Source organism: Bufo gargarizans, chromosome 5 (assembly GCF_014858855.1).
Source record: "Bufo gargarizans isolate SCDJY-AF-19 chromosome 5, ASM1485885v1, whole genome shotgun sequence".
Taxonomy (NCBI): Eukaryota; Metazoa; Chordata; class Amphibia; order Anura; family Bufonidae; genus Bufo; species Bufo gargarizans.
Window position 1 is genome coordinate 218,978,483 of NC_058084.1, and position 25,907 is coordinate 219,004,389.

Consider the following 25,907-nt stretch of genomic DNA (forward strand, 5'->3'; position numbering starts at 1 on the left):
TGACAAAACCATTAATATGAAGAAGGCGAGCACTAAGGGACGGGGAAGTGGGCGTGATGCTGATGGTGCGCACAGAGGCCGTGGCACTGGGCGCAATAAAACTGTGCCTGCTGCCAGTGCACCAGAAAAAAAAAAGATCCACCATACCCAGCTTCATGCCCAACTTAGCTGGGCAGCGCAGGGCAACACTGTCCAAGTCGGAACAGTGTGAACAGTTGGTCGGTTGGATTACTGAAGATAATGCTTCCAGTTGGTTAAGCACCACCCTCTCTTCCACCAAGTCCAGTCTCTGTAGCCAAGAGTCTGGTCAACCAAATCCTTACTTTGATCATCTTTACTCCCACCATGGAGAGGCTTGCCAAATGAGTGATGAGTGATCATGATATTCCAAGGAGCTCTTTCCAGCACCACTATTACATTTGGCCCTCACGCCTGGCACACTTGAAGAGGGACTTGAGATATTGTGCTCTGATTCCCAACCTCTTGAGCCTTCACAGTCTGAAGAAGATGACGGTGGTGAACCGCAATCATTCATTCATGAGGTGGATGATGATGAGACACAGTTGTCAATCACTGATGTTGTGGTTAGGTCAAGTCAGGAGGATGAGCAGAGTGAGGAAGTGGAAGAGGAGGTGGTTGACGATGAGGTCACTGACCCAACATGGGAAGGTAAAAGGCCGAGCAAGGACAGCAGTACAGAGAGGGAGAGATCCGCAGCACCGCAACAGGCTGGAAGAGGCAGTGGGGTTGCAAAAGGGAGAAGTCGACCCACAACAAACAGGCCCGCAATCGTTACAACGAGCACCCGTATGTGTAAATCTACCTTGCCAAGGGGTATGTGTTCCGCAGTATGGCGCTGTTTTGATGAAAGTGCAGACGACAAAAGTGGTTGTTTGATACCTGTGCCGTACTAAAATCAGCCGTGGCATGAACACTAGCAACCTCACCACCACCAGCATGATCCGCAACATGGCATTCAACCATAATAAGTGGGCCGAGCGCCTGGGTCCACAATCTGGGTCTGCGGGTCACACCAATGCCTCCTCTTCCCCTGTGTTACGCATTGCTGGCCAATCCCCTGTCGGAGGCGCAGGCCCGGAAGCCCCTAACCCTGCACCTGGACCTTTGCATGAACCATCAGCAACAACATCCACTTCCCTGTCCCAGTGCAGCATCCAAATGTCCATAACACAGTCATTTGAACGCAAGCGCAAATACCCATCCACAAACCATAGCACTAATTGTGCAACTTTCTAAATTACTGGCCCTTGAAATGTTGCCATTTAGGCTTGTGGAAACTGAGGCCTTTCCTCAGCCTGATGTCGGAGGCCGTCCCTCAGTACGCAGTTTCCAGCCGCCACTATTTTTCACGGTGTGCCAAGCCCGCCTTACACTAGCATGTGTCCCAGAACATCACCCGTGCCCTGACCATCAGTTGTTAGCTGGAAGCAGTGCAGCTCTGCTGTAGGTAAGCGTCAACAGACTGTGCTGAAGTTGATCTGCTTAGGGGACAAACAGCACACCGCGGCAGAGCTGCGGCAGAGTATAAGGGACCAGACCGAGCTGTGGCTCACGCCACTCAACCTATAACCAGACATGGTTATGTCTGACAATGGCCGTAACTTGGTGGCAGCTTTGGAGCTTGTAGGAAAAAATGTGTATAGCAGCACAATGAAAAATTAAAGACTTATCTTGTGGTGGTGCCAGCCGTGTTGGGAGCCAGTCAGAAGTTCCCCCTTGGATGCGTCATATAGAAGAAACCACAGCACTCTCCTGTCTTCAATTCAGTGGAATTTATTTCACCAGCAAAAAAAATGCGCCGTTTCGACCGTAAAGGTCTTTCTCAAGCAACCCTTTGGAGCTTGGCAACCTGACACACATCCCATATCTAACCCACGTCTTAAACTTAGTGGTTCAACGGTTTATCAAAACCTACCCCAATTTGCCAGAGCTACTATTGAAGGCGCGCCGCGTGTCTGCCCAATTCTGCAAGTCGTCCACAGCTTCAGTCGGTCTGTCAACACTGCAGCAGCACTTCTGGCTTCCAGCTCACCGACTATTGTGTGACTTGAGCACGCTCTGGAACTCTATGTTCCACATGTTGGCCAGGCTTTGTGAGTAGCAGAGGGCAGTTGTAGAATACCAGCTGCAACATGGTCTTGACCTTTTGAGTCAACTGCCACTATTCACAAGCGAGGAGTGGGCATTGATGTCAGACCTCTGTGAGGTTTTAAAAAATTGTGTGAATCCACACAGATGGTTAGTTGGGATAACGCTATTATCAGCATAACCATCCCACTGCAGGGTCTACTCAAACGATCACTGCTCACAATTAAGGACGATGCTTTGAATGTGGCAGACGAGGAAATGGGGAGGACATTGCACAGGGTGATAGCCAGCCCACCCTCAGTTCATCTTCTCAGTGCGAATTGCACCATGAAGAGGAGGAGGAGCTGGAGACAGTTGCCTCTGCTCCAGAGGGTAGTACCCATGGAACTTTAATTCTATCTGTTCAGTGTGGCTGGGCAGAAGAGGAGAGTCATCCTGATGTCGACATCTTGCCTCGCGTTAAACACATTTTAGATAACACCGTTTACTGGGTGTTCACCTGTCTCAACCCCCGCTACAGATAAGATAACTTCTCATCTCTCATTCATCTGGTGGCGAGGACGAGCAAAACTGTGCAATACCAGAAGATCCTTGTTTTAAAATTGCTCCAAAATTTCCCATCTGACAACGCTGGTGGCAGAGACTGTACTTCCTTGGCCAACCAAGGAGGGGGGGGGGGGACAAGGGGAACACACAGCAGTTCCAGCAGAGGCAGGGCAACACTCTCCAAAGCCTGGGTCGGAAACCCCGCCAGCACCCTCACCCTGATGTGCAGCCTACTGCCACAAGGAGAGAAACATTTTGGAAGATGGTGAAGGAGTACATAACAGACCGTTTCAGCATCCTCAATGATCCCTCAGTGCCTTACAACTACTGTGTGTCCAAGCTGGCACAAACTGGCGCTCTACGCTTTGGAGGCGCTGGCCTGCCCTGCCGCCAGTGTTTTGTCTGAGCGTGTATTTAGTGCTGCTGGTGGCATTGTAACAGATAATCGTATCCGCCTGTCAACTGAAAATGCTGACAGGTTGACTTATATAAAAATATAAGTTTATCAAAACCTACCCCAATTTGCCAGAGCTACTATTGAAGGCGCGCCGCGTGTCTGCCCAATTCTGCAAGTCGTCCACAGCTTCAGTCGGTCTGTCAACACTGCAGCAGCACTTCTGGCTTCCAGCTCACCGACTATTGTGTGACTTGAGCACGCTCTGGAACTCTATGTTCCACATGTTGGCCAGGCTTTGTGAGTAGCAGAGGGCAGTTGTAGAATACCAGCTGCAACATGGTCTTGACCTTTTGAGTCAACTGCCACTATTCACAAGCGAGGAGTGGGCATTGATGTCAGACCTCTGTGAGGTTTTAAAAAATTGTGTGAATCCACACAGATGGTTAGTTGGGATAACGCTATTATCAGCATAACCATCCCACTGCAGGGTCTACTCAAACGATCACTGCTCACAATTAAGGACGATGCTTTGAATGTGGCAGACGAGGAAATGGGGAGGACATTGCACAGGGTGATAGCCAGCCCACCCTCAGTTCATCTTCTCAGTGCGAATTGCACCATGAAGAGGAGGAGGAGCTGGAGACAGTTGCCTCTGCTCCAGAGGGTAGTACCCATGGAACTTTAATTCTATCTGTTCAGTGTGGCTGGGCAGAAGAGGAGAGTCATCCTGATGTCGACATCTTGCCTCGCGTTAAACACATTTTAGATAACACCGTTTACTGGGTGTTCACCTGTCTCAACCCCCGCTACAGATAAGATAACTTCTCATCTCTCATTCATCTGGTGGCGAGGACGAGCAAAACTGTGCAATACCAGAAGATCCTTGTTTTAAAATTGCTCCAAAATTTCCCATCTGACAACGCTGGTGGCAGAGACTGTACTTCCTTGGCCAACCAAGGAGGGGGGGGGGGACAAGGGGAACACACAGCAGTTCCAGCAGAGGCAGGGCAACACTCTCCAAAGCCTGGGTCGGAAACCCCGCCAGCACCCTCACCCTGATGTGCAGCCTACTGCCACAAGGAGAGAAACATTTTGGAAGATGGTGAAGGAGTACATAACAGACCGTTTCAGCATCCTCAATGATCCCTCAGTGCCTTACAACTACTGTGTGTCCAAGCTGGCACAAACTGGCGCTCTACGCTTTGGAGGCGCTGGCCTGCCCTGCCGCCAGTGTTTTGTCTGAGCGTGTATTTAGTGCTGCTGGTGGCATTGTAACAGATAATCGTATCCGCCTGTCAACTGAAAATGCTGACAGGTTGACTTATATAAAAATGAACAAGGCCTGCATTGACTATGACTTCTTGACTCCACCAGAGGAATGCTGATGAACATAAAGGCACTTTCTATGTGGTGTTTTTAATGTAGTTAATAGACTGTATTCCCATGCACCCCTTTCACCACAAACAAGGGTATATGGTTGAACCTTCCTTTTCTCATCCTCCTCTTCCTCTTCCGTCATATCAACATGCATTGCTTATTCGTCACATTTAATGCCCTCACATACAGTTGCAAGAAAAAGTATGTGAACCCTTTGGAATGATATCGATTTCTGCACAAATTTGTCATAAAATGTGATCTGATCTTCATCTAAGTCACAACAATAGACAATCACAGTCTGCTTAAACTAATAACACACAAAGAATTACATGTTACCATGTTTTTATTGAACACACCATGTAAACATTCACAGTGAAGGTGGAAAAAGTATGTGAACCCTTGGATTTAATAACTGGTTGAACCTCCTTTGGCAGCAATAACTTCAACCAAACGTTTCCTGTAGTTGCAGATCAGGCGTGCACAACGGTCAGGAGTAATTCTTGACCATTCCTCTTTACAGAACTGTTTCAGTTCAGTAATATTCTTGGGATGTCTGGTGTGAATCGCTTTCTTGAGGTCATGCCACAGCATCTCAATCGGGTTGAGGTCAGGACTCTGACTGGGCCACTCCAGAAGGCGTATTTTCTGTTTCAGCCATTCTGTTGTTGATTTACTTCGATGCTTTGGGTCGTTGTCCTCTTGCAACACCCATCTTCTGTTGAGCTTCAGCTGGTGGACAGATGGCCTTAAGTTCTCCTGCAAAATGTCTTGATAAACTTGGGAATTCATTTTTCCTTTGATGATAGCAATCCGTCCAGGCCCTGACACAGCAATGAAGCCCCAAACCATGATGCCTCCACCACTATACTTCAAAGTTGGGATCAGGTTTTGATGTTGGTGTGCTGTGCCTCTTTTTCTCCACATATAGTGTTGTGTGTTTCTTCCAAACAACTCAACTTTGGTTTCATCTGTCCACAGAATATTTTGCCAGTACTGCTGTGGAACATCCAGGGGCTCTTGTGCAAACTGCAAACGTGCAGCAATGTTATTTTTTTTGGACAGCAGTGGCTTCCTCTGTGGTATCCTCCCATGAAATCCATTCTTGTTTAGTGTTTTACGTATCGCAGATTCGCTATCAGGGATGTTAGCATATGCCAGAGACTTTTGTAAGTCTTTAGCTGACACTCTAGGATTCTTCTTCACCTCATTGAGCAGTCTGCACTGTGCTCTTGCAGTCATCTTTACAGGACGTCCACTCCTAGGGAGAGTAGCAGCAGTGCTGAACTTTCTCCATTTATAGACACTTTGTCTTACCGTGGACTGATGAACAGCAAGGCTTTTGGGGATATTTTTATAACCCTTTCCAGCTTTATGCAAGTCAACAATTCGTAGGTCTTCTGAGAGCTCTTTTGTGCAAGGCATCATTCACATGAGGCAACTCTTCTTGTGAAATGCAAACCCAGAACTGGTGTGCGTTTTTTATAGGGCAGGGCAGCTGTAACCAACACCTCCAATCTCATCTCATTGATTGGACTCCAGTTGGCTGACACCTCACTCCAAATAGCTCTTGTAAATGTCATTAGTCTAGGGGTTCACATACTTTTTACACCTTCACTGTGAATGCTTACATGGTGTGTTTAATAAAAACATGGTAACATTTAATTCTTTGTGTGTTATTAGTTTAAGCAGACTGTGATTGTCTAGTGACTTAGACGACGATCAGATCACATTTTATGACCAATTTGTGCAGAAATCCATATCATTCCAAAGGGTTCACATACTTTTTCTTGCAACTGTATATGGCCTTCAAATATAATTTTTTTGCGGGTTCGTTCAATGGGAATGAGGCCCTCCTTTATGTGATATACAGGTTGTATGGGAGTGCCTCTTCCTTGTAATTTTTGGCAGCACTTGCACTTAATATACAAGTAAATATACAGGAAAGAATGTTTTCAATCATTTTTTTACTTTGGTTTTGTGCGTAAAACCTTAATTAGATTGTGGGCCTGGTGATCACTTTAGGCCCTTTTAAGCTGCATCAGCAGCAGCATAGTGAGAAAAATGAGTGGCAAGGTGACATGGTGTGGAGATGGCAGCATGAGGCCACATAGTGGCACGATGACTAAGTCTGGATAAAAGGCTAAGGCCACAGATTGTTTAGAAAGATGCAGATGGAAACAATCTGTGGAGCTGTATCACTGTCACGTGCAGATTAATGCAGACCAGGGCCGTAGCTATAGGGGAAGCTGCAGCTTTGGGGCCCTGACCACGAAGGGGCCCATCCAGGAGGAGGAGGAGGACTAAAGGATATGGTCAGGGCCGCCTCAACAGTATTACACAATGAAATTAATTAAAGTAACATAGTACATAAGGCCGAAAAAAGACATTTGTCCATCCAGTTCGGCCTGTCATCCTGCAAGTTGATCCAGAGGAAGGCAAAAAAAAAAAACTGTGAGGTTGAAGCCAATTTTCCTCACTTTAGGGGAATAAAAAATTCCTTCCCGACTCAAATAAGGCAATCAGAATAACTCCCTGGATCAACGATCCCTCTCTAGTAGCTATATCCTGTAATATTATTACACTCTAGAAATACATCCAGGCCCAGTGACAGTATAGACAGTGTATAAAACTGATGGAACAGCTGCCCTGGTCTGAGACAGCGATCTTTACTAGCCACAGGAATGGGGACGGCATGAAAGGAAGGGGTCGCAAAAAAAATTACTGTGGGATGCAGCCTCATTCAAAAATAATGCGCCGGGGGGACAATGCGCCGGGGGGTCCTGTGACCCCCCATGTCAGCGATCGCAGCAAACCGCAGGTCAATTCAGACCTGCGGTTTGCTGCGTTTCCAGGTTATTCGAGTCACTGGGGACCCGATAACCCGGAACAGGATGGTGATCGGTGGTGTGATAATACACCACCAATCACCATCCTGTGATCCTGAGAGGTGATGGTGACATCACCTCTCAGGATCGCTTCTCATTGGTCGGCTGGGCGGGCAGGAAGTTCAAATTACAGCTGCATGTCGATCTCCAGAGCCAGCACCCCCATCTGTGCAGGGATCATCAGCCAGCACCACCAAGGTATTTAGGGAAAGATTAGGTTAGGCAGGGATATTCAGGGAAAGTTAGTGAGAAAAAAAAGTTTTTTTTGCATCACTCTAAATCGGGTGTATAGGGTCCACAGCACAGCTGTGGGACTCTAGACCTCCCAGGGGTGCTGCAGCTTGCCCCCTCCGCCCCCTTCCTCCCCACAACTTTTTTTGGGGTGCAAGCATTTTTATTTTATTTTTTTCTGCGTACGCTGACTGCGGCCGGAACTTTTAGTGTTCGGCCACTGTTAGCGCATCGCACACCCCACCACTGATCAACTTCGGATGGTTGATTAGCGAGTTTGAATTTTCAAATTTATTGTCCTTTTTTTAATTTATTTATTTTTTTGTCTGTTAGGTTTAGGGTAAGTTCGTGAACACCCTTGCCCCCAAAACACACGCACACCAATAGTTTAACACGCACACACTCTCCCTTATGGCCCGCCAGATGTTCTCGGCCGAGGAGGCATACGCCCAGCTTGCCTCCGAGTCCGAGAGCCCCAGCGAGGACGAGGATGACCCCACTTTCCTTTTGTTATCCGCGTCCTCCTCATCATCTAGTGATGATGATGAGCCACCAAGGTGGCGGAGCAAGGGGACCGCCATGCCAGGGACCCTGTGGCCCACACTAGTACGAGCAGCTCTGGGGCTCGTACTAGTTTTCCGGCCCCCCGGTTAAGTCCACCTGTGCCCCCTGCCTGTGAACTTGTCTCATGTACCCCAGAGCATTTTGAGCCGGCAATTCCCGATTTTGTAGGCCAACCAGGAATCCGGATTTCCACAGTGGGCTTCACTGAATATGACAATTTTAGTCTTCTTTTCAGTGACCACTTTGTAAATCTGATGGTGGAGCAAACAAACCTGTACGCCCAATAGTTAGTTGTTTAACACCAGGGCTCCTTTTTGGCTGTGGCCGGTTGGACTCCGGTCAGTGCAGCCGAGATGAGGACGTTTTGAGGCCTCGTTCTGCACATGGGCCTAGTAAAAAAAAAACTAGTGTCAGGCATTACTGGAGTGGGGACGTACTCTACCAGACCCCACTTTACAGTAAGGCCATGACATGCTCCCGGTTTGAGGCCATCTGGAAATGCCGGCATTATGCAGATAATGCAGCATGTCCCCCCCAAGGTGATCCTGCCTATGACCCCCTGTACAAAATCAGGCCGGTCATCGATCACTTTGAGGCCAAATTTGCGCAGGCCTATGTACTTGGAAGGGAGGTCACGGTTGATGAGTCTCTCATTGCTTTCAAGGGGAGAGTCATTTTCCGCCAGTATGTTCCCTCTAAGCGGGCGAGGTATGGCGTGAAGCTGTACAAACTTTGTGAGAGTACCTCAGGGTACACTTACAAGTTTTGTGTGTACGAGGGGCGAGATTCCCGTATTCAACCGCCAGAATGCCCCCCCACTCTGGGTGTTAGCAGGAAACTAGTGTGGGACCTTATGCACCCACTGCTAGATACGGGTTACCACCTGTACGGTGGATAACTTTTATACTAGTATCCCCTTGTTCCAGTCCCTCGCCGCCAGATCCATGTCCGCTTGTGGGACCGTGCGGAAAAATCAACGTGGCCTCCCTACTCACCCCCTCCTGGTACCTATCCCCGGGGGTGAGACCAGAGCCCTTACCAGTGGAAGCCTGTTGCTGGTCAGATATAAGGACAAGTGGGATGTCCTTGTACTGTCCACAATTCACAGTAACCCCTGTCCCTGTGCGAGGTACCGTGCCAATGGTCCTCAAGCTCGATTGTTGATCTCTCTGATCAAGTCCTCAAGCCATATAATGCCATGCGCAAAACCCGGGCATGGTACAAAAAAGTTGCTGTCTACTTGGTGCAGGTTGCCTTGTACAACTCTTTTGTGCTGTCCTGGAGCGCTGGCAACACAGGGAAATTCCTTCAGTTCTATGAGGCAATCCTCAAGGACCTGATCTTTTCTGAAACTTTCCAGGTGTGGTCCCCCATACTGGAAAGAAGGGACGAACCCAAAAAAAGGTGCAGAGTGTATCACAGGAGGGGGATATGGAAGGACGCCATTACTCAGTGTGACACGTGCCCCAATCATCCGAGCCTCTGCATTATTGGTTGCTTCAGGGAGTACTACACTTCCATGGAGTACAAATTTTATATTCCCCTTCCCCAATTTAGCCACTGACAATCGGATAAAAAACTATAGTTCTCAGACTTAAGACACTAATACAAAAAATTTTCCAAAATATTAGTAAAACTAAAATAAATAAAAAAAGTTGTAATAGCAAGCGATCAAAAAGTCATATGCCCCCCCCAAATAGTGCCAATAAAACTGTCCTCTCATCCTGCAAAAAATTAGCCCCCACCTAAAATAATCGGCTAAAAACTAAAAAAAAAGACTCTTTTTTTTGTTTATAAAAAGATAATATAGTGCAAAACTTAAGTAAATAAATAAAAAGTAGACATATTAGGTATCGCTGTAGGAATCTTCTCTATAAAAATACCCCATGACCTAACCCCTCAGATGAACACGGTCAAAAAAATAAAATGAAAACTGTGCCAAAACAGGAATTTTTTGGCAAATTTTCAATTTTAATCAGTTTTTTCCAGTAACAAAGCAAGGGTTAGCAGCCAAACAAAACTTAATATTTATTACCCTGATTCTGCAGTTTACAGAAACACCCCATATGTAGTCGTAAACTGCTGTATGACCAAACAGCAGGGCGCAGAAGGAAAGCAACGCCGTATGGTTTCTGGAAGGCAGATTTTGATGGCCTTTTTTGGGGGGCACCATGTCCCATTTGAAGCCCCCCTGATGCACCCCTAGAGTAGAAACTTTATAAAAGCGACCCCATCTAAGAACCTTCACCCCTCAAGGTATTCAAAATCGATTTTTACTAACTTTATTAACCCTTTAGGTGTTCCTCAACAGTTTATGGCAAATGGAGATGAAATATCTCAGAATTTCTATTTTTGGTAACTTTGCCTTGTAATATAGATAAACCAAAAATTATATGTACCCTAAAAATAGTCCCAACATAACTGCCACCTTATCCCGTAGTTTCGAAAATTGGGTCACTTTTATGGAGTTTCTACTCTAGGGGTGCATCAGAGGGGCTTCAAATCGGACATGGTGTAAATAAACCAGTCCAGCAAAATCTGCCTAAAAAATTGATCAAAATGGAAAATTTGCCCAAAAATTGAAATTCTCAAATTTCATCTCCATTTGCCAATAACTCTTGTGCAACACTTAAAGGGTTAACACAGTTTGTAAAATCTGTTTTGAATAAGTTGAGGGTGCAGTTTTTTAGATGGGGTCACTTTTATGGAGTTTATACTCTAGGGGTGCATCAGGGGGGCTTCAAATGGGACATTGTGTAAATAAACCTGTCCAGCAAAATCTGCCTTCCGAAAACCACACGGCGCCCCTTTCCCTCTACGCCCTACTGTGTGCCCGTGCAGTAGTTTACGGCCACATATGGGGTGTTTCTGCAAACTACAGAATTAGGGCAATAAATATTGAGTTTTGTTTGGCTGTTGTTACTTGAAAAAATTGATTAAAATTGAAAATTTGCCCAAAAATCGAAATTTTGAAATTTTATTTCCATTTGCCATTAACTCTTGTGGAACACCTAAAGGGTTAACGACGTTTGTAAAATCAGTTTGGAATACCTTGAGGGGTGTAGTTTCTAGAATACGGTCATTTTGGGGTGGTTTCTATTATGTAAGCCTCACAAAGTGACTTCAGACCTGAACTGGTCCCTAAAAATTATGTTTTTGAAAATTTCTGAAAAATTTCAAGATTTGCTTCAAAACTTCTAAGCCTTGTAACTTCTCCAAAAAATAAAATATCATTCTCAAAATTATTCAAACATGAAGTAGACATATGGGGAATGTAAAGTAATAACTATTTTTGGAGATATTACTATGTATTATAGAAGTAGAGAAGTTGAAACTTGAAATTTGAACATTTTTGGTAAATTTTGTATTTTTTTTATAAATAAAAATTAATTATTTTACCAGTGTCCTGAAGTACGATATGTGCCGAAAAAAATGGTCTGGATAAGTCAAAGCGTTTTAAAGTTATCACCACATAAAATGGAGACTGGTCAGATTTGCAAAAAATGGCCTGGTCCTTAAGGTGAAAATGATCCCAGTCCCTACGGGGTTAACTTACTGCAGAGGTTTTATGAGTGTAGGAGTCCCCCTGCCTGTAAAATTGTACCACAATGGGAATGAGGCCCTCCCTTATGTGATATACACGCTGTCTTGAAGTGCTTCTTGCTTGTAATTTTTTGCAGCACTTGCACTTTATATACAGTTGAATATGCAGGAAAGAATGTTTCCGAACTATTTTTCATGTAAAAATGTTTTTGGGTTAGGGGTTTTGTGCTTATTTTTGTCAGTCTGTAAAAGTGGCGCACCACTCGGACTACATGGTTCCCAGCAGCGACCTGGGAGTCCAAGATGCATCCAGACATCGTCCCCATGGTGTTCCTGATCCATTTTGGTGGTGTTTCTGTCACTTTCTGACCTTTTTCAATGGACCAGGCACCCTCCCCGATTTGGAGCAGGGGGTGCCTGGTAGTCTCCCATTGACTTCCATTATACTCGTGTGCTCGGCACAAATAAAGCAATGTGTTTGGGCCGAACACCCGAATACTTTGGTGCTAGATCGTCACTAATCATGACATAATTTTTTAAACCACTTTCAGCTGTTCCAACTCATGAAATCATAGTGATCTATGGAAGCTTTGCATTCCAGTCTGTCCATTGGTCTACTGTGATTTTCCTGTTCTAAATGATGCTATGACTACCAGACAATCGACCCACAGTTAGGCCGTAACTAACAGCATTAATGAATCTCTGTTATATAGTGAGCTAGGGTCAGCCAAATTATGGGTGGTGTGAGCAGTATGTCCTTTATATGGTCCTGTTTTTCTGGATCACTCAAGGCAACCTGAAACAGGCCTAAAAGCTATTATCTTATCACAATATAATTATATTCGCCCTAAACTATAAGAAGCAAACTCTGTCAGACAAAGCAAAGACACAGAAATTTAAAAAGTCTAATTTCCCTGGGTTGAGGGCAGCATTTCAGGGCATAGACTGGGAGCAGCTACTGTCACATAATAATACTGAGGATAAATGGGAGAGCTTTAAATCCACATTGAGTAATTGCACAAAAAAATTGTTCCTTTAGGTACCTAGCATAAATGGCTAAAATTAAACCCCCCATGGCTTACAGCTACTGTAAAATGGGCAATAAAAGACAAAAAAAAAGGGCATTTAAAAAAATACAAATCTGAAGGGTCCGCTGTAGCCTTTGAAGTTTGCAAAGGGCTTAAAAATCTGTAAAAAGGAGATAAAATTAGCAAAAAAACTAAACGAACAGCAGGTAGCAAAAGAGATCAACACAAATCCCTAAAAATTATTTAAACATATAAATGCTGTAAAACCAAGGTCTGAGCAGGTAGGACCCTAAATAATAGTAAAGGGGGTTAGTTGCTGAAGATAAGGTAAAGGCAGAGTAACTAAATGTTTTTTTTTTTAGCTCTGTTTATACAAAAGAAGAGAAAAAAGTTGATATCTGTGGTGCTGGCGCTGTTAGTACATCCAGTAATATGCTCAATTGGCTAACTGTAGTTCTGGTCCAAGATAAGTTAAATAAGGTAAATGTTAACAAGGATCCGGGTCCAGATGGATTATACCCAAGAGTGCTTAAAGAGCTCAGTTCATTCATTGCTGTGCCCCTGTTTATAATTTTTTAAGATTCTTTAGGTACTAGTACAGTGCCAAGTGATTGGCACAAGGCAAATGTGGTGCCCATAGTCAAAAAGATCTATGTCCTCCACAGGTAATTATAGACCAGTTAGTTTAACTTCTGTTGTGGGAAAAAAGTAGGGACTATATACAGGAGTATGTGACTGTAAATAATATTATAAGTGATAACCAACATGGGTTTACCAAGAACAGAAGTTGTCAGACTAACCAGATTTTTTTTTTTTTTAGGAGGTGAGTAGTAGCCTGGACAGAGGGGTGGCTGTGGATGTAGTGTTTCTGGATTTTGCAAAGGCTTTTGATACTGTCCCTCATAGACGCTTAATAAGTAAAGTAAGGTCTATAGGCTTGGAAAGTATAGTTTGTAATTGGATTGAGAACTGGCTAAAGGACCGAGTCCTGAGAGTTGTGGTCCATGATTCCTATTCAGAATAGTCCCGGGTTATAAGTGGTGTACCCAAAGGTTCAGTGCTGGGTCCTCTATTATTTAATTTATTTATTAATGATATCAAGGACAGGATTAATAGCATCATTTATATTGTTGCAGATGACACTAAGTGTAGTACTGTAAAGTCTATGGAAGATGTCCATAAACTACAAGCTAACTTGAACACTGAGTGATTGGCCATCAACTTGGCAAATCAGGTTCATTGTGGATCAATGTAAAGTTATGCATCTTGGTAGTAATAATCTAGGTGCTTCATATGTCCTAGGGGATGTAACACTGGGGGAGTCACTAATTGAGAAGTATTTGGGTGTCCTTGTAGATCATAGATTGAATAACAGCATACAATGTCAATTAGCTGCTTCTAAGGCCACCAGGATATTGTCATGCATTAAACGAGGCATGGACTCGCGGGGCAGGGATGTAATATTACCACTTTACAAAGCGTTGGTGCGGCCTCATCTGGAATATGCAGTTCAGTTCTGGGCACCAGTCCATAAAAAAGACGCTCTGCAGCTGGAAAAATTACAGAGGAGAGCGACTAAACTGATAAGGGACATGGAGGGTCTTAGTTATGAAAAAAGATTTAAAGAATTTAATTTATTTGGTCTTGAGAAGAGACATCTAAGGGGGGACATGATTAACCTATACAAATATAAATAGGCCATACAAAAAATAAGGTGAAAAACTGTTCCATGTAAAATGCCCTCAAAAGACAAGGGGCGCTGCCTCCGACTGGAGAAGAAAAAGTTCAGTCTCCAGAAGCGTCAAAGCTTCTTTACTGTAAGAACTGTGAATGTCAGGAATAGACTTCCTCAGGATGTGGTCACAGCAGGAACGGTGGAGAGTTTTAAAAAGGGTTTAGATGAATTCTTAAACATAAACAACAATGCTTATGAAAATGTGTAGAAATCTTAATTTAATTTCCTTCTGGGATTCGCGTCCCCACCTATCCCTTGGTTGAACTTGATGGACTTATGCCTTTTTTAAACCGTATTAACTATGTAACTATCTTAGCGTGACAACCCCTGTAAATTTAACAGTGGTCAACATCATGGCGGTCAACATCATGGCGTGGACACCAATTATAGTGAGAAACAGAAGTATTTGGACACCCTGCGATTTTGCAAGGACTCCCACTTAGAAATCATGGAGGGGTCTGAAATTCCAATTGTAGGTGCATTTCCACTTTGAGAGACAGAATAAAAAAAATAAAAAAAAAAGGAAATCACATTGTATGATTTTTAAAGAATGTATTTGTCTTGCACTGCTGAACATAAGTATTTGAACACCTGAGAAACAGCAAGAATTCTGGCTCTAAAAGACCTGTTACTGTGTCTTTAAAAAGTACACCTCTACTCCGCTGTCATGGTCTTACCTCCTTGCTGTTCCCTTTGTTTGACATGTGCTGGCAGCCATCTTGGTTTCTGGGTTTTCTTGTAGCCTCCCACCCTGTGGCTCCTCCTTCCCACTGGGAGGAGCTGGATGCCTAGCTCATATATATAGGAGGTCTGTGGCTTCAGTTCCTTGCTTGGTCCTCCTGTGTTCACATGCTTCCAAGACTGCTGCTGCTTCTGGTTCCTGATCCTGGCCTCGTCTGACTACCCCGTTGGTTCCTGATTCCGGCTTCGTCTGACTACCCCGTTGGTTCCTGATTCCGGCTTCGTCTGACTACCCCGTTGGTTCCTGTTCCTGGCTTCGTCTGACTACCCTTCTGGTTCCTGACCTCTGTCTCCGCAAGACCCTGCTTCGGTTTAGCCATCCGTTCGGACTTTGCTTACGGCTTGCTCTTCAATAAAACCTTCTTATTTTCCACTTATCTCTTGTTGTACGTCTGGTTCATGGTTCCATGACATCCGCTCATTAATCTAACTTAGTAGCACCTGTCTCAGCTCTTTAAAGACACCTGTCCACCCCACAGTCAGTCAGACGCCAACTACTACCATAGGCGAGACCAAAGAGCTGTCGAAAGACACCAGAGACAAAATTGTGGACCTCCACAAGGCTGGAAAGGGCTAGGGGGCAATTGCAAAGCAGCTTGGTGAAAATAGATAAACTGTTGGAGAAATTGTTAGAAAATAGAAGAGGCTAAAGACGACTGTCTGTCTCCCTCGGACTGGGGCTCCATGCAAGATCTCACCTTGTGGGGTATCGCTGATGATAAGAAAGATGAGGAATCAGCCCAGAACTACAAGGGAGGAGCTGGTCAATGACATGCAGAGAGCTGGGACAACTGTTTCAAAGGTCACTGTCAGTAGAACACTACGCTGTCATGGTTTCAAATCATGCATTGCACAGAAGGTTCCCCTGCTCAAGTCATCACATGTCCAGGCCCATCTGAAGTTTGCCAAAGACTATCTGGATGATCCAGAGGAGGCATGGGAGAAAGTCATGTGGTCAGATGAGACCAAAGTAGAACTATTTGGTCTAAACTTCACTTGTCGTGTTTGGAGGAAAAAGAAGAATGAGTTGCACCTCAAGAACACCATCCCTACTGTGAAGCATGGGGGTGGTAACATTATGCTTTGGAGTGCTTTTCTGCGAAGGGGACAGAACGACTGAACTGTATTAAGGAGAGGACGAATGGGGCCATTTATTGTGAGATTTTGAGCAACAACCCCCTTCCCTGAGTCAGAGCATTGAAGATGGGTTGTGGCTGGGTTTTCCAACATGACAATGACACGAAGCACACAGCCAGGATAACCAAGGAGTGGCTCCGTAGGAAGCATATCAAGGTTCTGGAGTGACCTAGCCAGTCTCCAGACCTAAATCCAATAAAACATATTCGAAGGGAGCTGAAACTCCGTGTTGCTCAGCGACAGCTCCGAAGCCTGACAGATCTAGAGGAGATCTGTGTGGAGGAGTGGGCTAAAATCCCTGTTGCAATGTGTGTAAACCTGGTCAAGAACTACAGGAAACGTTTGACCTCTGTAATTGCAAACAAAGGCTTCTATACCAAATATTAACACTGATTTTCTCAGGTGTTCAAGAAATGAGCAAAAGTAAGCAAAATAAGCTAATAAAATATTTCTGAAAATTCAAAAAACTAAATGTAATAAACTCATATATGAGGCACATATAATGATCACAAAAAAGTTTAAAAATATATAAAAATTCAAATCACCCTCTTTTCGTATAATTAAAAAATAAATACCTAAATCACAATAAATATAAACATTATGGGTATCAACGTGACAAAAAATGCCTATACTATTAAAATAGAAAAATAAATTCCAATACGCCAAATGACGTAACTGAAAAAAGGGTCAAAATGGCCTATTTTCCATTTTTTCATTGCTTCTCTTACCCAAAAAATGTAATAAAATGTGATCAAAAAGTCAGGCATACTCCCAAATGTTATCAATTAAAAATACAGATTGTTCCGCAAAAAATTAGCCCCTAAACAGCTCAGTAGACATAAGTATAAAAAAAGTTATGGGGTCAGAATATGGTGATGTAAAAAAATTATAATAATACATTCTCAAAGTTTAAATTTATTTTTACACTATTTAGTCATAAAGAATCTATACACATGGGGTATTGTTGTAATCGTACTGACTCAGAGAATGAAGGGCATGGGTCAGTTTTGCTGTAAACAAAACGCTGTTGGAATAAAACCTGTAAAACGGTGGAGGGATTGCTTATTTTTTTTTCCAATTCCACCCATTTGGAATTTTTTCCCCACTCCCCACTACATTTTATGCCATAATTAATGGTCACAAGAAAATAGGCCCTCATACAGCTATGTGACCGGAAAAATATAAAAGTTATGGCTCACGGAAAATAGGAAACTCAGTTTATTGGCTGGGGTATGAGGCGGCCCGTGGACTGCCTTCTTGTGTTCTCCCAGCTGGCCCCCCCTCCCCGGGGATGATGCGATTGCGATCCCTCCCGCTGTCTGACCTCCATATGATCTGGGCTGTGTGCTCCCAGGCACTGCGTCTACTCTCTTCTGCATTTCACACTGGCCAATCAGCATTTAGCAGCGCAAAGATCCTGCTGCTGATTGGCCAGTGTATTGCTGGCAGGCAGCAGGAGCAGCGCAGGCTCAAGCACTGAAGCACACACAGAGACGTGCACTCAGTGTGGCAGTAGTTATCCTCTCTCTGCCCTCAGTGAGTGCTCCCCACCATCTGCCTCAGGCCCTCGGCCCTCAAGTCATCACTCAGCCAGTGTCAGTGAGTGAGTGCAGCCCCCCCCCCCCCCCCGCCCACGTCCCAGACTGAAGGACCGGGACAGAATAAACACTTACTCAGGTAGTGTGCCACAGTAGAGCTTCACTAAAAAGTTCAGGTTGGATGGATATGGATATTTTTGATGGGGGGAGGGCAGCAGCTGAGCAAACAGTGATTTTTTTTTTTGGGGGGGGGGGGGGGGGGGCTGTAGGCTCACAGAGGACTCAGAATGACAGTGTGCTTTCCTCCTACTCCTCCCCCCAAGGGACATGGGGGGGAAGCACACTGTACTCCTGAGTCCTCTAGTCCTCTATTAGCCTACAGCCCCCCTCCCCCCCCAGCACATCAGTCACCTTGCAGGGTGGGGGAGCTATGTGCACCCTCAGCATCAGCAGCAAGGAGTTAAAGGGGTTATCCAACTAACCCCTATAATTCCCCACACTGTATGCGGTGCCTGGGCATTTTGGGTGGCAAAATAGGGGTTAGATTTTTTTTTTTTTTTTTCATTTTCCTTTTTTTCCCCTATCTTCCTTCAGCTATAACTTTTTTTATTTTTTCATTGACATAGATGTAGGAGGGGTTTTTTTTTGCGGGAGAAGTTGTACTTTAATATTGCATACAATGTAGTGGGAAGCGGGCAAAACTATTTCAAATGGGGTGGAGTTTGAAAAAAGACGCAATTTCTCCACCGTTTTGTGGGTTTTGTTTCTATGGCATTTCCTTTGTGGCAAAACTGTGCCCTTCATTTTCTGGGTCAGTACGACTGCAATAATACCACATATGTATATATTTTTTTATGTCTAAATTGTTTTTTAGTTACTGGAACAAAATTGGTTAATAAAAAATAAATAAAAAGATTTATTCCTAACGGTTTCAGTAGGTCATGTATACATTTCTTTAACCACTTCAGCCCCGCTAGCTGAAACCCCCTTCATGACCAGAGCACTTTTTACACTTCGGCACTACACTACTTTCACCGTTTATCGCTCGGTCATGCAACTTACCACCCAAATGAATTTTACCTCCTTTTCTTCTCACTAATAGAGCTTTCATTTGGTGGTATTTTATTGCTGCTGACATTTTTACTTTTTTTGTTATTAATCAAAATGTAACTATTTTTTTGCAAAAAAATGAAATTTTTCACTTTCAGCTGTAAAATTTTGCAAAAAAAAAGACATCCATATATACATTTTTCGCTAAATTTATAGTTCCACATGTCTTTGATAAAAAAAAATGTTTGGGCAAAAAAAAAATGGTTTGGGTAAAAGTTATAGCGTTTACAAACTATGGTACAAAAATGTGAATTTCCGCTTTTTGAAGCAGCTCTGACTTTCTGAGCACCTGTCATGATTCCTGAGGTTCTACAATGCCCAGACAGTAGAAAAACCCCACAAATGACCCCATTTCGGAAAGTAGACACCCTAAGGTATTCACTGATGGGCATAGTGAGTTCATAGAACTTTTTATTTTTTGTCACAAGTTAGAGGAAAATGATGATTTTTATTTTATTTTATTTTTTTCTTACAAAGTCTCATAGTCCACTAACTTGCGACAAAAAATAAAAAATTCTAGGAACTCGCCATGCCCCTCACAGAATACCTTGGGGTGTCTTCTTTCCAAAATGGGGTCACTTGTGGGGTAATTATACTGCCCTGGCAATTTAGGGGCCCAAATGTGTGAGAAGTACTTTGCAATCAAAATGTGTAAAAAATGGCCTGCGAAATCCGAAAGGTGCACAAAAAATAAAAAATTCAAGGAACTCGCCATGCCCCTCACGGAATACCTTGGGGTGTCTTCTTTCCAAAATGGGGTCACTTGTGGCGTAGTTATACTGCCCTGGCAATTTAGGGGCCCATATGTGTGAGAAGTACTTTGCAATCAAAATCAGTAAAAAATGGCCTGTGAAATGCGAAAGGTGCACTTTGGAATATGTGCCCCTTTGCCCACCTTGGCTGCAAAAAAGTGTCACACATCTGGTATCGCCGTACTCAGGAGAAGTTGGGGAATGTGTTTTGGGGTGTCATTTTACATATACCCATGCTGGGTGAGAGAAATATCTTGGCAAAAGACAACTTTTCCCATTTTTTTATACAAAGTTGGCATTTAACCAAGATATTTCTCTCACCCAGCATGGGTATATGTAAAATGACACCCCAAAACACATTCCCCAGCTTCTCCTGAGTACGGCGATACCAGATGTGTGACACTTTTTTGCAGCCTAGATGCGCAAAGGTGCCCAAATTCCTTTTAGGAGGGCATTTTTAGACATTTGGATCCCAGACTTCCTCTCACGCTTTTGGGCCCCTAAAAAGCCAGGGCAGTATAAATACCCCACATGTGACCCCATTTTGGAAAGAAGACACCCCAAGGTATTCAATGAGGAGCATGGCGAGTTCATAGAATTATTATTTTTTTTGCATAAGTTTGCGGAAATTGATTTTTTTTTTGTTTTTTTCTTACAAAGTCTCACTTTCCGCTAACTGAGGACAACAATTTCAATCTTTCATGGACTCAATATGCCCCTCACGGAATACCTTGGGGTGTCTTCTTTCCGAAATGGGGTCACATGTGGGGTATTTATACTGCCCTGGCTTTTTAGGGGCCCGAAAGTGTGAGAAGAAGTCTGGAATATAAATGTCTAAAAATGTTTACGCATTTGGATTCCGTGAGGGGTATGGTGAGTTCATGTGAGATTTTATTTTTTGACACAAGTTAGTGGAATATGAGACTTTGTAAGAAAAAACAAACAAAAAAAATATATATTTCCGCTAACTTGGGCCCAAAGAATGTCTGAATGGAGCCCATATAGACTCCCTGATCACCCCCCTGTCATTGATCACCCCCCTGGTAAGGCTCCATTCAGACGTCCGTATGATTTTTACGGATCCATGGATACATGGATCGGATCCGCAAAACACATGCGGACGTCTGAATGGAGCCTTACAGGGGGGTGATCAATGACAGGGGGTGATCAGGGAGTGTATATGGGTGATCACCCCCTGTCATTGATCACCTCCCTGGTAAGGCTCCATTCAGACATCCGTATGATTTTTACGGATCCATGGATACATGGATCGGATCCGCAAAACACATGCGGACGTCTGAATGGAGCCTTACAGGGGGGTGATCAATGACAGGGGGTGATCAGGGAGTGTATATGGGTGATCACCCCCCTGGTAAGGCTCCATTCAGACGTCCGTATGATTTTTACGGATCCATGGATACATGGATCGGATCCGCAAAACACATGCGGACGTCTGAATGGAGCCTTACAGGGGGGTGATCAATGACAGGGGGTGATCAGGGAGTGTATATGGGTGATCACCCTCCTGTCATTGATCACCCCCCTGTAAGGCTCCATTCAGACGTCCGTATGATTTTTACGGATCCATGGATACATGGATCGGATCCGCAAAACACATGCGGACGTCTGAATGGAGCCTTACAGGGGGGTGATCAATGACAGGGGGGTGATCAGGGAGTGTATATGGGTGATCACCCTCCTGTCATTGATCACCCCCCTGTAAGGCTCCATTCAGACGTCCGTATGATTTTTACGGATCCATGGATACATGGATCGGATCCGCAAAACACATGCGGACGTCTGAATGGAGCCTTACAGGGGGGTGATCAATGGCAGGGGGTGATCAGGGAGTGTATATGGGATGATCACCCCCCTGTAAGGCTCCATTCAGACATCCGCATGTGTTTTGCGGATCCGATCCATGTATCCGTAAAAATCATACGGATGTCTGAATGGAGCCTTACAGGGGGGTGATCAATGACAGGGGGGTGATCAATAACAGAGGGTGATCAATGACAGGGGGTGATCAATTACAGGGGGTGATCAGGGAATCTATATGGGTGATCACCCGCCTGTCATTGATCACCCCCCTGTAAGGCTCCATTCAGACGTCCGCATGTGTTTTGCGGATCCGATCCATGGATCCGTAAAAATCATACGGACGTCTGAATGGAGCCTTACAGGGGGTGATCAATGACAGGGGGGTGATCAATGACAGGGGGTGATCAGGGAATCTATATGGGTGATCACCCGCCTGTCATTGATCACCCCCCTGTAAGGCTCCATTCAGACGTCCGTATGTGTTTTGCGGATCCGATCCATGTATCTGTGGATCCGTAAAAATCATACGGACGTCTGAACGGAGCCTGACAGGGGGGTGATCAATGACAGGGGGGTGATCAATGACAGGGGGGCTGATCAGGGAGTTTATATGGGGTGATCAGGGGTTTATAAGGGGTTAATAAGTGACGGGGGGGGGGGTGTAGTGTAGTGTGGTGTTTGGTGCGACTTTACTGACCTACCTGTGTCCTCTGGTGGTCGATCCTAACAAAAGGGACCACCAGAGGACCAGGTAGTAGGTATATTAGACGCTGTTATCAAAACAGCGTCTAATATACCTGTTAGGGGTTAAAAAAAATCACATCTCCAGCCTGCCAGCGAGCGATCGCCGCTGGCAGGCTGGAGATCCACTCGCTTACCTTCTGTTCCTGTGAGCGCGCGCGCCTGCGTGCGCGCGTTCACAGGAAATCTCGGGTATCGCGAGATGACGCGTTGCGTCCAGGAGGAACAAATCAACCACCTCCCGGACGCATCGGCGCGTTAGGCGGTCGGGAGGTGGTTAATGGCAAATGGGGGTGTGGCAGGGGAGGAGCCAGGACAGAAGGTGGGATGGGCCAGGGGTGGGTAGTGGGCAGGGTTAGGGGGCCCAATTCAGATTCTTGATATGGGGCCCAGTGATTTCTATGTACACCCCTGTTTGTAACCATCTGCTCCATTTGGGGATGTCTTTGCACTTATGGGCTCTCGCTTGAGGGGATAGTGGAAACTCCTCTACCTTATATTTCAGCTTTACAGCAGAATGTAGCAAAGTAACTATCCTCCACTGATTGGGTAAGGGCCCTCCACTTGACACAAAATTCTTCCCAGATGTTGCTAGAATCCAGTCTGGTTGCATTTCGTATTCCCTTCTCATTGGGATCTATGCTGGAGATGAAGGAATGATAACAGGGACATATTGGGTGTAGTTGTTTCAAAACTATTCTGAAATGATGTTTGTTCTCTATTCACCACATTTTCAAGTCACTGTTCAACTTATAATTGCTCCATTGACTATTATACCTGACCCCTTGAAGTCAGACATACTATACTTTGCTGCTACTTGGTTAATGAGCTGTAGGGCTTGGAAGGCCTGATCTCCCTCCCTCCAGGACCAACTTGCCTGCAGAGTTTAACTGCATTATGTTTGTGGATGACATGATTGCAACAGAGATGACCAGTTATTTTGCTCTGACTCAGTAGCAGTCTTCGGTTACTTTCATGCTTGGCTCTCCTATGTTTTGTTACTTAGCAGTTCTTTCTAGACAAACCTTTTTGCAATTTGAGCTCATGAAGTATCGTTGTATTTGTCGCCTGATTATGCTCCCTCATGTTCTTTTTTCCTATTTTATGTTGTCTGTATTGTCACAGCCTCTGTAGTGTGCACCGTGACACCGTTGCCGTGCATGTCTGTCTGGTGCCAGAGGGTTAATTATTTGGCTGGTGTGGTTTTAGGTGTGTCTTGGGTGTGGCCTCTTGGCTCTTTATATGTTGTGTTGTGAGCTTGAGATCAGTTGCCCTTCAGCCTTTCTGAGAGCTGGAGTGCTGTTCCTATCCTGGATATACCATCTGTCCAGTGGGAGGGCCTCCTAGCTAGACATTGATGTCACCATGATGTCTCCCCTATGTTCCCTCTGTCCTTTTACCATACTCACCTGTTTGTCTTGTTTCGTGTGATTGGTGTTTTGGGTGTGTGTTTATGTCTAGTTTAGTGTTCCATGTCTGGTATGTTTGTTGTTGAATTCCAGCATGGTTGCTAGACATTTCCACTGTCTATCTATCGTTCCTCCGGAATGTGGTTTCTGGGTTCCCCGGAGGGGGAATCACAAGTCGGTCAGCAGCTTTGCCTGGGGCCGCCATGCTTCCTGTCTGCATGGGGGTCCGGTGGTTGTTGTGGCCGCGGCAATAAGTGCATGTTGTTTCTGGGCTCTTACCTGCCGATTCAGTGGCTGTTCACTGGCTGTCCCTTTCCTTGTAGCTAGGTCAGTGGAGACTCCTGTTCATCTGCGTCTGGGATGTACAGGTTGTCTCCTGCTCCTAGCCTCATTGCAGGGATCTTCAGGGTGACTAAGGGTCTGAGGTTCCTGTGTATGAGCCCACCTACCATCTGGGTTTGCTCAAAAGGTTAGGCCTGAGGGCCAGGATTAGGGCGGCATTGCGAGGTGACCTGCTCCCTTTTCCTGTTGTCTAGGCCTAGCTGCTTCCCCGTTCTCCTGACTTTACAGTGGGGAGTTTCCCCCCACGCCCCACCGTGACAATTGTCTTGTTGTTACTCAGGTTCTTTTTTTCATGGGATTGGGTTCTATAAATCATGTACAATCACTTTCCTTTCCGTTTCTTTGATATACTTTTGCTGCATAAGCTTGTACTCTTGACTTTCAATAAAACTTGATTTAACAAAAAAATAATAATACATGGTACCCCAAGAATTAAATATAATAATTACACTATCCTGGCAATTAGATTTAAATCAGTTTTACACAATTGGAATGATTCCAATAGTAGTGATCAAAATTGTGAAAGCTCTTGGCTAGAAAATAATGATGTAATTCAAGGTAAGTACATGATATTTAAAGAAAAATATATGCACATAAACTAATTTTTATGAAGATCATATCTAGATGTAAAATAAAGAAACAGAATACAAACAATATGAGAAAAGTATGATAAATGAATTTCCTGAGTAATACATACCGTTCTTACCTTACCTCTTCTTACCTTAATGTGCACAGGCATTCCAAGAAACCCTCTCCATCTAGCTTCAACATAAAGCAAATCCACTCATTCAATGAACTTTCTACACAAATATTTATTCCTGTGGATTCCTTAAGAGGTTTGTTATTTATTTTTAAATTGATATTTATTGTCCTACCATGAAAGATGTCGTTTGCCAGCATTTTCTGCAATATAATTGTTCTAATTATTCTTAGGGATATATTTCTTCTTTTTCTTTTATATTGAAAGAATATTAATGTGTGTGTCTTGGTCCTAGCCAAATCCATGATATTGCTTTTAACCCCTTAGGGACCCATGACGTACCGGTACGGCATGGATCCCGAGGCCTTAACTGCTTCCCGACCGCCTAACGCAGGGATGTGGGCCAGCAAAAGTTCGAGGGGGGTTACATCATCAGCCTGCCAGCCAATGATCATCGCTGGCAGGCTGATGATTTAAAAAAAAAAGGAATCACAAGCCAGTTAACACTTTATATTTATAAATATAAGGTGTTAAATGGCTTCTCTGCTCCCGTCCAAGTTTCCAAAATTAAAATTTTTCTGGGCCTTCTCCTCAACATGGGTCTAACCAAAAAGCATGAATTGCGGTCATATTGGTCCACGAACCCAATTCATCACATGCCCATGTTCTCTGCTGCTATGTCCAGGACATGATTTGAGACCATCCTGCGTTTCCTGCACTTTAGTGATAACAGCACCTCCCTTCCCAGAGGCCACCCAGCTTTTGACCGGCTCCACAAAATTCGGCCCCTCATAGACCACTTCAACACCAAATTTGCAGATTTGTATACCCCTGAGCAAAACATCTGTGTAGACGATTCCCTTATACATTTTACCAGGCGCCTTGGCTTCAAACAATACATCCCAAGCAAGCGCGCCCGGTATGGGGTCAAATTGTATAAGCTCTGTGAAAGGGTCACAGGCTATACCCACAAATTTCGGATCTATGAGGGTAAAGATCAGACCCTGGAGCCGGTCGGTTGCCCTGACTACCTGGGGAGGAGTGGGAAGACAGTCTGGGACTTGGTGTCACCCTTATTTGGCATGGGGTGCCATCTTTATGTGGACAATTTTTACACAAGTGTGCCCCTCTTCAGGCATTTGTTCCTAAAACAGATTGGCTGCTGTGGCACCGTGCGACCTAGTCGCCGGGGCTTCCCCCA

The 25,907-nt window shown here is 44.5% G+C and overlaps 1 protein-coding gene across 1 annotated transcript in view; it reads left to right on the forward strand.

Annotated features, from left to right (window-relative positions):
- Positions 1-25,907, forward strand: part of PKD1L1 (polycystin 1 like 1, transient receptor potential channel interacting) — a 405,256-nt gene that overhangs the window by 205,968 nt on the left and 173,381 nt on the right. Inside the window, exon 38 of the mRNA XM_044295257.1 lies at positions 24,742-24,842. Coding sequence (XP_044151192.1) covers positions 24,742-24,842 — 101 coding nt within the window. The remainder of the gene's footprint in view (positions 1-24,741; positions 24,843-25,907) is intronic.